Genomic DNA, 13,273 nt, shown 5'->3' on the forward strand with positions numbered 1-13,273 from the left:
GGAGCAGAGAATGTTCCAAGGATCCACGCTCTTGCTCTCTGTTAACCTGTGTAGGTTCACTCTAACATTCTTTATCGAGTTCAATAATAAGCTGAAAAGGACAGGTTACATCCCGTGAGTAGAATTATTTCTTACTTCACAGTCATGTCCTCCCTACCCACAGCCAGAGAGCGGAATCTTGGATGTTATGCACTTTTTAAAGGACAAAAGGACAGGGGATGTAGCTAGCTGGTTTGGACTAGCATGTATGAGGCCCTAGGTTAGATTCCGGCACCTGAGGCGGGGAAATGGACAGAAGAAGGCTAGCTAAGTGTGGCGCTTCACACCGGCAATAAGGCAGGGCGGTGGCAAGTTCAAGACCAGCGTGAGCTACAGGAATAACAAGGAGCAGGGGCAACTAGGCAGAGGGTGTCAGCAAGTTTTCACACGCTCTGCGTAGCTTCTCTGTTGTGATTTATAGAGAAATCTCAGCTCTACCCATCCTACGTATTTCCCCTTGGCAGATTCCGACTTTGAGAAGCTAGAAAAAATATTAAGGGCTATGATAGTTTGGATGCAGACTGTCCACACAGGCTCATTTGTTTGAACAGTGGCTTGGTCCCCGGCTATCACTGGTGTTGAGTGAAGTTGCAGAAACCCCAGATGGCGGGGCCTTCCTGGGAGGTGTGGATCTTTGTGCAGTGGGCCTTGAGGTTTTACAGCTTAGCCTGCTCTGGTCCTCTGTAGGCTCAATTTTCTTAACCAATATATTTTATTACAACTTATTAACCAAGCGTATGTCACTTACAATCCGACTAACCAAAACACTGGGAAAAGAGGGTTAAGGAACACAATAACAATACCGTAAGGATATCAGTTCCGAGGAGCGATTTTCCTGGCGTAATCAGCAGGATTTCTTCTGCTGGAACCTGGAGTAACCAGAACCCGGAACCTCAGCAGGGGCCGGAGCCCTGAAGCCTTCCCTCGAGCGGTTCTCTCTAGGAGCATCTCAAAGTAGCAACGAACAGCCAAAACTATCCGAAGTCTCCAAAAAGCCCCGGATCCAGTTCCGGGCTCATTTATATATCTCCTTCCAGAGTCTGTTCACGTGGCAACAATCAAACTCCCACACGAGGTGGTTGGTCTTCTAGTGGATTAACCTCACCTGTTCTCTCACAAGACCATTCCGATCCCGCACTTGGGATCATAAAAAACAGGTTTCTCTCTCCTTCAGTCCTGCTTCCTGATCCACAGAGATGTGAGTGAGCACCCTCCCACCGCAGCTGCCACAGCCGTAAGCTGTTCCAAACCCACGAACCAAAACAAATCCTCCCTTAAGCTGGGGGAAGGAGAATTCATACACTGCCGAAGGAAAAACCTGGCTTTACATCATTCAGGATAGTTACTTGTCTTTCAAACAGAGTCCACAGGAAAATTAGTACATGTGTATGATTTCCCCCACCATCGAACCTAGTTTACTTTATTGAAGACAGGATCTGTAGCCCAGGCTGGCCTTACTTGATCTCCTGTTCCAGATACTGTGGCCCATGACTGCAGGCAATACAGAGAAGGCTACAGAGAGCATCCTGTCATCGGAGCTTCGCCAAGGACCAGTGCCTACAGCAGCATTAAGCTGAGAGCCTTCTGGGGCTGGAGGTGGCTGGGAGTGTGGCTCAGTGGTAGAAATCCCACCTGGCCCTGGGTTCCATGCCTAGTAGTGAGAAAACAACCAGTGAGATGGCTCAGCAGGCGGAGGTGCCAGGCCTGATGATCCTAGTTCCGTGCCAGTACGCACGGCGGAAGGAGGGAGCTAACTCCCACTAGCGATCCTTTGGCCTCCACTCAGGCACCATGGTGCTTCTGCACATACACGTGTAGTGGATGTAAACATGTTTTTGTTTTGATCCCAAGTGTGGGATGGGAAACAGACTTGTGAGAGATCAGGTAGGCGATGTGTATGCCCTAGAAGAGGAGCCACCTCTTGCGGGGCTTGCTCTTTACCAGCTGAAAAATATTTTAGATGGCTCAGAGGTAAGAGCACTGGCTGTTCTTCCAAAGGTCCTGAGTTCAATTCCCAGCAATCACATGGTGGCTCACAACCATCTATAATGAGATCTGGTGTGCAGGCAGAACACTGTATACCTAATAAATAAATAAATAAATAAATAAATCTATCTTTAAAAAAAGAAAGAAAGAAACTCCATCCTATGCTTGGCATCCATCTTGGTACCCACTAGTCAGTCATTTGTCTCCAAGTCCAGGTTGTAGAAGGTAAGTTCCCAGTAACCCTGACTCAGTGACCCTCTACCCAAACATTTACAACCTTAACTATTACTTGTTATGATATAACTAAATGTTTGGTTTTTTCTGTTGTTGTTGTTGTTTTGTTTCTGTAGATATAGAAAGATTGTCTTGGGTCAGTTACCTTGGCAGAACAGAGCAGAACACTTTTTGCTTGCTTGCTTGCCTAGATATTGAAGATCTTCCTATGGTTTTCCCCTTTGAAAATGCCCCCCTCATTGATGGAATGTCCAACCAATGCCTGGCCCAACCGAAGACCCACCCCACTGACACTATTAACCATACTCTGCTATGCTTGCAGACAGGAGCCTAGCCGAGTTGTCCTCTGAGAGGTTCTACCCAGCAGCAGTGTGAAACAGATGCTGAGACTCACAGGCAAACACTGGGTGAAGCGTAGGGAGTCTAGTGGAAAAGTGGGGTGAGGGTGGGATAAAAGGTGACAAGAGCGCCACAAGAAGACCAACAGGGCCAACTGACCAGAGCCCAGATGGGCCCGTGGAGTCGGAAGCACCAAGGACCATGCATGGAGTAGACCTGGGTCCTCTACATAGATGTAGCTCAGACTCCATGCGGGTCCACAAGGAAGGGGAGCAGAGGCTGTCTCTGTTGCCTGCTTTTCAAGTACTTCCCCTGGTTGGGGACTGCCTTGCTGGACCACAGGGCAAGAGGACTTGATGCGCTATGGGGGGGGGGGGAATCCCCTTTTCTGAGGAACAGGGGAGAGGGAGGAGGATGAGGGTGGAACTGGGAGGAGAGGAGGGAGGGGGCTATGATCCGGATGTAAAGTGAATAAATAAATATATTAATAAAAGAAAGAAAGGAAGAAAGGCCCTCCCCTTAAAGGGAGGAGGAGTGGAACCGGGGGGGGGGGGGGAAGAGGAGATGTGGAAGGAGAAACTGGGAGGACTGGGAGACTATGGTTGGAAAGGAAAGCTTGAAGAGAAGACTTGAAAACAAATCCTGACCTCCCTTCTCACGGCAATTTCAGATTTGGCTCCGAGACTGTTTGTCCTGCTAGTAGCTAATTAATAAATCTTTAATTGTAATTGGATTAAGTCTATGGTCTTTTCTGAAGGCTCACAAACTCCATAATATCAAGATGCCCTGGGTTTCATCCTTAGGACCAAATATAAAGTATCAAATGAGAACCATGAGAAATAATTGTGTGCCCAAATAAGGAGAGGGAGACACTTCAGTAAAAGATATTTAATGTCGGAGGGATACTGTACATGCGGGCAGAGATGACAAACACATAGGCAGTTGACCTGACCTGCCAGCATGCCCTGTTGTCCGTGAAGCCTCCCTTGAGAGGAAGTGATGGCAGCAGCAACAGTTTCCTGTCCTGTGCAGGACGGCAGTGTAACAAGCACTTGGTCCCCAGCCGGAACCCAGATTTGCTTCATGTCTTCCCTGGTGTCGCATGTGACAGGGCACAGGAGCTTACGGCAGGAGCTGGTGACATTCTCAGAAGGTAGATCCAGGGTCCAGGGAGGCACAGAGTGACTTGAGACCTTGCCCCCAGTGTTGGGGAAGGAGCTTTTCCTGCAAGTGTGCTCTCAGATGAGAGAAGCTAGCACAGGGGCCCCTTACTAAAGTCATGGCCATCTGGGTAAGACCTGGACCACCATCGGGGTTGTCAGGTCTCTCCAGCTTCCACAGGGGCTCTGGGTCTCCTGGCCAGGGGCACAGACACTCATCTTCCCAAAAGAACTGCGGATTTGAAACAGGCCCACCCCTTTGATCTAATCACCACCTCTCTCCTGGAGGCTATGGCGCAAAGATGCTCTCAAGCCCGTGTTCTGAGAGTCCTGCCCAGAAAGCAGGGGGAAAGCCCAGTTCTCTCCCACTGGCTGTAAATCACCAGCAAAGCCTAGTCCTCACAGAGGGCCAGCATCTCTCGAGCTCTTCTTCTCCGTTTTTCTTCTCTTTCATCCTTTTGTACAAATATAAAATATATTTAGATAGATTTATATAATATAGACTCTTGTGAGGCAGAAAGGAGTGGGCTGGAAGCACGGGTGCAGTCATTTGCAGACATACTGGTCCACGATCTCAGTGCACTTTTTGCATCTGACAAAGCAACACCAGTGGAATCTGCAGTGGCAGCGCTCCACCTGGATGCTCTTGAAGCGGTCGTAGCCTCGGCCACAGCACATGAGCTCACAGCCATCTGTGCCCTCTGAGGTCTTGTTGCAGAGGCGCCCCTGGGTGCCCAGTGAGCCTGTGGTCTCATTACGCAGGCAGTAGTCAGGGCTGGGGTCCACATAGACCAGGTCCTCTGGGGTGGGCTGGTTGAAGCGGCTGTTGGCCAGTTCCAGCTTGCCCTGGCGGGTGATGCGCATGGCTGCGGCACTGTCATACTTCTCCTTCAACCGGTCCCCCACCTTGCGGAACTCTGCCAGCTGGAGCCAGCAGGTCTTGAGGCTGCAGGACCCTGAGACTCCGTGACATTTGCAGGCGACATCAGCCATCTTATACACAGCCTGGAGGAAAGAGATGAGAGTAAGGAGAGACAGGCACAGACAAAGTCAAGCAGGTGGAGAGGTGGGCCAATGAGCTTGGTAGGAAAAAGGGGGCTTGTGGCTAAGCCTGGCAGCCCAAGTTCAACTCCTACAGTTACTCCCAAATATCATCTTCAAAAGTTGTTTTTAGAGCCTGGTGGGGGTGGCTTATGCCTTTAAAATCCCAGCACTCAGGAGGCAGAGGCAGGCAGATCTCTGTGAGTTCGAGACCAGCCTGGTCTACAAAGTGAGATCTAGGATAAGTCAGCCAGGGTCACACGAAGAGAAACCCTATCTCAACAAAACAAAACTAACCTAAACAACAAAAAGGTTGTTTTTTGAATTTGAGTGTGTGTGTGTGTGTGTGTGTGAGAGAGAGAGAGAGAGAGAGAGAGAGAGAGAGAGAGAGAGAGAGAGACAGACAGAAGACAGACACACACACACACACAGTGGGTGCACATAAAGATGTGGCAGTGCTCACATAGGCATCAGAGACTTTTGCGCAGTCGGGTCTTCCCTTCTGCCTTGTTTTGAGGCAGGCCCTCTCTCCTCACATTCTCTCATAAAGTTATTACAGTGCATGTGGAGGTCAGAGAACAGCTCCGCCTCTGTGGGGGTTCCAGGGATCGAACCCAGGTTGTCTGGCTGGCTCGGCAAAGTGCCTTTACCTGCTGAGCCATCCGGCTGGCCCCTCTCACTTGTGCCACCTCACCACATGCGCCAGGCTGGCTGGCCCACCGCTGCTGCGTCATTCTCCGGTTCTTCATAGACTGTTTGCAGAGGTTCTAGAGACCCCAATGTGGGTTTATTAGACTTGGGGAGCAACTGCTTCTACTCACCGACCCAGCTCCCCAGCCCCTTGAACTTTTGTAAAATAATCTACTGTCATTGTCATGTAACCCAGGCTGACCTCAACAGTGCTCCACGGCCACAGATGACCTTGAATTTCTGATCCTGCCTCTACAGTTTCAAGGCTATAGGCGCGTGCCACCATCGTGTGCCACCGTGACCAGTTTATATAGTACCCAGGATCAAGCCCAGAGCCTTATGCTCTGCAGGCACCCACTCCTCCCCACCCCCAACCTCACTCCCTTTCAACGGAGTCTTGTTAGGCTGCTCATGCCATTCAAACTTTTGGGCTCAAGTGATCTTGCCGCAGCCGCCGAAGCAGCTGGCCGATGTGAGCCGATGATGCTCCTGGCTCCGACTTTCCACGTTGTTGAAATCTCTTCAAACAGATAAAACTCAACAAAGTGTGTCTAGCTCTTGCACAGTATGGAGCACAAGTCAGAAAAGAAGGAATTTGGCTGTTTCACACGCTGTCGTGGCCTGGGGTAGCTGAAAGCCCTCTGTTAAATTCCTCCAAAATGGAATGGTTCCTGTTCTAGGGTGGACTTTTGGCTATCAGGACCTTCCTGTGAGCTGCCACATCTGTAAATAGGACCACCCTTCACCCCTCACACCCAGCTGGGAAAGGCTGGGAGTATGGCGCCAAACCCATGCCATGGGAGGAGGATGGCGGGCCTACCCACATGAGCACTTGTTCCAGAACAAACTGACCTTGGAAGTCACTGGATCTTGACACTGTGGAGTGGACTTGAACTTGGGCTATTCCCAAGTCAAAACTATAAGGCAGAGTAGAGCGGAAGTCTGGTCACTAAGTACTCCCTAGCAGGGGCGCGCCATTGTGCCGCCCTTGGCAGCTGGCCTGGGGGGCAGACAGCAGGATAGCAATGACTCTGGGCCATGAATGTTTTCCTGGGCTACAGCTGTCATCCTCACCAGAGTCAGGCCTCATCTCTCCAGGGTTTGCTTTAGATTTCTTTTCAAGAGTCCAAGAACAATGTTTTTACTCAACACTAAGCAGAGGCCACCACAGGTGCCAGAAACAAACATCACCACCAACTCTTGGACACTTTATTTTGGCTTTTTTGTTTTGTTGTTGTTGTTGTTGTTTAGAGACAGGGTTTCTCTGTGTTATCTTGGCTGTCCTGAACTCCCTTTGTAGACTAGCTGGCCTCAAACTCACAGCGATCCGCCTGCCTCTGCCTCCCAAGTGCTGGGATTAAAGGTGTGCGCCACTCGTGCCCAGCCTTCCTGAACACTTTAAAAGGTTGTTTTCCTAGCCAGGTAGTGGTGGTAGCTGCCTTTAATCCCAACACTCAAGAGGCAGAGGCAGGTGGATTGCTGTGAGTTCAAGGCCAGCCTGGTCTACAAAGCAAGTCCACGACAGTCAAGGCTACACAGAGAAACCCTGTCTCAGAGCTGGGGGGGCGGGGGGAGGCTATTTTCCTAATAGGGAATTATCCCCAAGGCTGAATCTCTAGAGAGTCTTGGGCACCAATTAGGCCTGTCCAGAAGAGAGTCTACACGCCAACCACACACCCTAAGCTTAGCGCAGGGAAGGGAAGGGAGACCTTCCCCAAGGCTAAAGGCACCAGCGCTTGGCCTGACAGCTTCCAAGGACACCCCCTCCCAACAAGAACTAACAGGTAGGCCCTGCAGTTACCTTCTGGCCCAAATCACAGGCCTGAGTTCTAGCCTGCCTCTCTCTAGAAATGGTCCTTGCCTCACGGAGGAGGGCTGTGTACTCTGCAGCTGCTGAGCCTCCAGGGAGCAGGATAAATGTCTCTAAAGGGGGTAAACAGCAGGGGAAGGAGGAGGGAGTGGCCACCTCACAGACGTGACACATGACGAGTCTGAGGAGAAAGGCTGCTTCTCGTTACTGTTTAGAAAGCCACCCAATCCTTGCCCTTGAAGAAGAAACTGCAGACATCATAATATTTATTCTCTTTTTTTTCATTACTGATACTTCTGGGAAGAAAGAGGAGGTAATGCTAATGTGGGGCCCTTCCTGCTCACTAAAACACTAACAGACTATATACACTATGGAGTTGGAGATGTGGTGTGTGGTAGAGCATTTGCCTAGCATGTGGAAGAGCCTCGATTTGATCCCCAGTGCCACAAAACAAAAGATGACAAAATGCTTTTTAAAACATGTTTTAGTCGGGCTGGAGAGATGGATGTTCTTCCAAAGGTCCTGAGTTCAATTCCCAGCAACCACATGGTGGCTCACAACCATCTCCAATGACATCTGGGGCCCTCTTCTGGCCTGCAGCTGTTACATGCAGGCAAAGCACTGTATATATAATAAATGAATACATTTTAAACAAATATTTCAGTCCCAGTTCACAGTCGCACCTGTAATCCCAGCATTCTGAAAAGTGAAGGGAGGATGACTGTCATGAATTTGAGGCTAGCCTGGGCTACATAGAGAAACTCTGTGTCATTCTTTTTCTCTTTTACTTTCTTTCTTTTGGGGGGCAGATACCTTTCAAGATAGAGTTTCTCTGTGTAGCTTTGGCTGTCCTGGAACTCACTCTGTAGACCAGGCTGGCCTCCAACTCATCAATTAGCCTGCCTCTACTGGAATCAAAAGAGTGTGGGTGCGCCACCACCACCTGACTCTCTGTGTCACTTTTCTTTTTTTAAAGATTTATTTATTATGTATACAATGTTTTGCCTGCATGTACACCTGCACACCAGAATGGGACACCAGATGTAGTTCCTGGGAATTGAACTCAGGACCTCTGGAAGAACAGACAGTGCTCTTAACCTCTGAGCCATCTCTCCAGCCCTACTGTGTCATTTTTAACACTCTCTAGTTTTGTTTTTTTCTGAGTTGTTTTTGTTTTATTTTTTCTCTGTAAGATCTGGGGTTGGAGGCTAATTCCTATAATCCTATTACTCAAAAGGCAGAAGCAGGCTGACTGCTGGGAATCTGAGGTCAGCCTGGGCTACATAGCCAGTTCCAGTCTTGCTAGGTCTGTACAATGAGTGCTGTTTTCGTTTTTTGTAGGGGAAGGGGGCTTTTGCCACACACCCCAATATTAAGGTTCCAGGCTGTATCTATCTCATAGTACCATACTTGGTACATGACAGGTGCGTCGCCAGTATTAGACAAAGGCTCCCACTCTCCCCAAAGGCCTTACTCGCATAGACATCTCTGTGTGTGGTACTGTGTGGCTGAGCAGTACCACCCTGCTGGCCTTGCCTCCATGTCCAGAGGGAGCTGCCAGAGGGAGAGGCTCCCACCAAAGCACATGGGACTTCTGCTGTGGGCATGGTGGCAGATGGTAGATCATCTGCTGCTGTTCTTGCTTATTCTGGTCTTAAAGTACTAGTCTGGGCTCTTTTCAACCCTGTCATTGTGCAATCCTCCCTGGAGACGTTCCTGTGCACGCAAGGAAGTGGGAGCTAAACATAGTACCGATGTCCCAGGTGGTGATTGATGGATAGAGCTCCCTAGACAGTGATTTAAAAAAAAAAAAAAAAAAAAAAGTGGCAGGGAGGGCTGGAGAGATGCCTCAGTGGTTAAGAGCCCTGACTGCTCTTCCGGAGGTCTTAAGTTCAATTCCCAGCAACCACATGATGGCTCAGAACCATCTATAATGTGATCTGATGCCCTCTCCTGGCCTGAAGGTGTACATGCAGGCAGAGCATTGTATACATAACAAATAAATAAATAGATTATAAAAAAAAAAAAAAGTATGAGGCCAGGCGGTGGTGGTGCACGCCTTTAATCCCAGCACTCGGGAGGCAGAGGCAGGTGGATCGCCGTTAAGTTCGAGGCCAGCCTGGTCTACAAGGTGAGTCCAGGACAGCCAAGGCTACACAGAGAAACCCTGTCTCGGAAAAAAAAAAAAAAAGTACGGGCAAGTGTTCCCAACCTGTGGCAGAGAGAGAGAGAGAGACAGAGAGAGAGAGAGAGAGACAGAGACAGAGACAGAGACACAGAGAGACACAGAGAGAGACAAGGGAGAGAGAAGGCACTGAGAAAGAGGTGTGCAGCCTGGGGGAAGGAGCTAAAGCCTGGGAGCCAGACAGAGGAAGGCAGGAAAGAGGTCATCAAGGGGCCACCCAGCCAGAGAAGGGGCCAGCACAAACAGACGATGAAGGTCAATAAAAGGAAAAGCCAGCAAAAGTCGGGTCACACCGTGAAGGGAAGGAAGGTGATGTCTCCCCTCTCCCTTCAGTACTGATCAGGGTGCTGCCTGGCTCCTGGCAATGTCACAGCGCCAGAGACGAGCTGGAAGCTGGGCTGCCACATCCTTCTCCCTCATTCTATGAAGTGGATCTCTTACTTAACCATTAGGAGGCAACACACTCACGTGTGCCAGGTTGCAACCATGGGAAGTGGCAGCACAGAGAAGAGCGGCTACCCTAGCTGTCCTTCATCAGTGAAAAGCAGGATAAGAACAATCAAACGCATCGCTCAGGCTCAGGGCATGAAGCCTGGGGAGTGGGTGGCCTTTGAGCTCAGATCTATCTTGGGTTTTTTGTTGTTGTTGTTTTGGTTTTTGGTTTATCGAGACAGGGTCTCTCTGTGTTAGCCTTGGCTGTCCTGGGCTCACTTTTATAGATCAGGCTGGCCTCAAACTCACAGTGATCCAGCTGCTTCTGCCTCCTAAGTGCTGGGATTAGAGGCGTGCGCCACCATGCCCGGCTTTGTTTTGGTTTTGAGGTAGGGTCTCACCAAGCCTGGCTCTGAGTTAGACTCAAGCGATCCTCCTGCCTCAGTCCCCCTTGTACCTGGGATTGTAGATGTCCACTTTTGAAAGAGGCTAAAAAGCAGGCATTCAAGAGAAAAAGAGATGGGCAATGGGCCACAGCGGGGCAGCTGTCCTCAGAGGCAACATTTAAGGAAGCCGCAAGGAATAAAGGAGTACCAGCACTCGGGAGGCAGAGGCAGGCAGATCGCTGTGAGTTCAAGGCCAGCCGGGCCCTAGAGTGAGTCTAGGACAACCAAGGCTACACAGAGAGACCCTGTCTCAGGGAAAAAAAAAAAAAAAAAGAGCGCAGGTGCCATTGTGCTGTCTCCAGAGATAGTGGAAAGAATGGTGTGTGTGTGTGTGTGTGTGTGTGTGTGTGTGTGTGTGTGTGTGTGTACAACCAGGCATGTACTACTATGACAAGACACTCGCGTTCAGCTTCTACTAAACCCTAACAAGACAGACGTGTCCTCACTCCCACTTCAGTCTAAGCCTGCCAGTGCAGACCGCTTCTGCCGTTGCCCCTCATGTGCTTCTGGGCTGTGGCTCTGTATCTGCTCCATAGCAGCACCTCAAAGTCAGCCCTACGCTCTCCTGATGCTGTAACAAACCATAAATCCCAGGCCAGGCTTAATGGCCTAACCATCCAATCATCTTGAGGAGGGTGGGCCAAGACCAAGCATCATATCTTAGTTCTAGAGGGACTGCTGTCATCTGAAGTGAAAAAGTTAGAAAAGTGACAATTAGGAGAGCTCCTAGGAGGTGGGGGCAGAAAAGATGTCCTGAGCCCAGGAGCTTGAAGACAGACGTGGCAACAAGACCTCATTTTTAAAAGCAGATACAGAGGGGCTGGAGAGATGGCTCAGCAGATAAGAGCACTGTCTGCTCTTTCCAGAGGTCCTGAGTTCAATTCCTGGCAACCACATGGTGGCTCACAACCATCTACCATGTGATCTGAGGCGGTGTTCATGCAGATAGAGCACTCATATACATAAATAAATATCAAAACAAAACAGGGCTGGAGAGATGGCTTAGAGGTTAAGAGCAGTCTGCACTTCCAAAGGTCCTGAGTTCAATTCCCAGCAACCATATGGTGCCTCATAACCATCTCTAATGAGATCTGGTGCCCTCTTCTGGTGGATAGGTGTTACATGCAGACAGAGTACTGTATATAAAATAAATAAAAAAGACACAGGCTGCATGTGTCATCTTCACCTGCACACACACACCTTCAATCCCAGCATGCAGGAGGCAAAGGCAGATGGCTCTCTGAGTTTGAGGCCAGCCTGGCAAGCATGGCAGGCCGGCCAGAGCTACAGAGTGAGATTCTGTCTGAAAACAAAGAAGCTGCCACCACCACCAAAGAAACAAATAAACAAACACAAAAACACTCCCCCACACCCGCTAAAAAGAAAGGCAACTGCACTCCAAGTGGTGCACACAGAAAAGGACCAGCTCAGGGACAAGGCATGCGGGCTGGCACCCGTGGCCTCCGTGGCAGTGCTCGGGAGGGCAGGGCAGCTTACCCGGCGGCCAGCCTCGTTGTTCAGCAGGTTCATGAGGGCTCGGCCCTGCTCCTCTGATCCCTTGGCGAAGTTCTTCTCACGCTCTCGGGCATCCACAAACTCCTTGGCAAAGCGGTAGCCGTACTCCACGTTATCCCCACAGCCACCCCACAGCCAGTCTCGTGGCAGGTCCTTGGGCCTCGCGGCACGGCTGCAGCCACAGGTGGACAGCTCGCCCTCTCGGCAAGCTCGGCTGATGGCGTTCACCACACCGGCAGCACTCACTGCATAGGTGAAGGCAGTCTCCCGGCTACCTGCAGGAGGGGACAATAGATGACACACAGGTCACTCTCCTCTGAAGAAGGCCTTTCTTTCCCTCTGCTTGGCTGTAGGGCAGCTGTCCTGAGGAGTGCCTGCCCTTTCCATTTTGTAGTCCCTGGCTGCTTTTGATTTTTGCTTCTTGACCCTAGCTCTGCTCTGTGACACAGACTCTATCCATTGTACACCCATCCTTGGAGGAAGCTGTAAATAAAGGGAAAATGGACTTCCTGCAATTTATGGACCATTTGAACTAACAGAATGAGACTGGAGAAGAAATTGAGATTAACAGAGCAAAGTCTGCACCCAAGCAAGAATAGCTGCTGCTGCTGCTGCCGCCGCCGCTTTCTTCTTCTTCTTCTTCTTCTTCTTCTTCTTCTTCTTCTTCTTCTTCTTCTTCTTCTTCTTCTTCCTCTTCTTCTTCTTCTGTTTCTTCTTCTTCTTCCTCAACAAAGATTTGTTTGTTTGTTTATTATGTATACAGGGCTTTGCCTGCATGTACACCTGCCTGCCAGAAGAGAGCATCAGATCACACTATAGATGGCTGTGAGCCATCACATGGTTGCTGGGAATTAAACTCAGGACCTCCGGAAGAGCAGTCAGTGTTCTTAACCTCTGAGCCATCTCTCCAGGCAAAGAATAGCTTCTTTAGACACCTTTTCGCTCCCACCCCTAAGCTACACATCTGTGTGTTTGTCTTCGTCGTGGCTGCCGCTGTCTGTGGGACCCTGGCAGAGGCCAGGAATAGAAAGTGAACTAGACAACAGTGTCTAGAATAGTCCTGTGGTTTCTCTCTCTTCCTCAGGCCCCACACTGCCTCCCAATTCATGAGCACTGGGGAGCCACACCTGAAATTTCAGCCAACGGTCATTTTTCTATAAAGAGTCCCAACTATGTTCCTCTTTATTGGAACAGCAATCTACTTAAAATCTGCCATGGTGCATGCTCTAATGCACTGTGGATGGGGATGTTATTGGGTGCAGATGCTTTGGAAATTAATAGAGTTCCCAGATGACCCAGCAATTCTACTCCTAAAAATATGCCCAACGGAAACAAAGATACGTGTCCAAATGTTTCCCAACGGATGTTTGTTGCAGCATGATTCATAATAGCCAGA

At 49.8% G+C, this 13,273-nt stretch overlaps 1 protein-coding gene across 1 annotated transcript in view; it reads right to left on the bottom strand.

Moving 5' to 3' along the window:
• Nucleotides 1–3,912: 3,912 nt before the first annotated feature.
• Nucleotides 3,913–13,273, bottom strand: part of Wnt5b (Wnt family member 5B) — a 115,535-nt gene continuing 106,174 nt past the window's right edge. The window contains exons 4-5 of the mRNA XM_051155227.1: nt 11,860–12,152; nt 3,913–4,763 (exon numbers count right to left, since the gene is read on the bottom strand). Of these exons, the coding sequence (XP_051011184.1) occupies nt 4,305–4,763; nt 11,860–12,152 (752 nt within the window). The 3' untranslated portion in view covers nt 3,913–4,304. The remainder of the gene's footprint in view (nt 4,764–11,859; nt 12,153–13,273) is intronic.

Source organism: Acomys russatus, chromosome 13 (genome assembly GCF_903995435.1).
Source record: "Acomys russatus chromosome 13, mAcoRus1.1, whole genome shotgun sequence".
In the NCBI taxonomy this organism is placed as follows: Eukaryota; Metazoa; Chordata; class Mammalia; order Rodentia; family Muridae; genus Acomys; species Acomys russatus.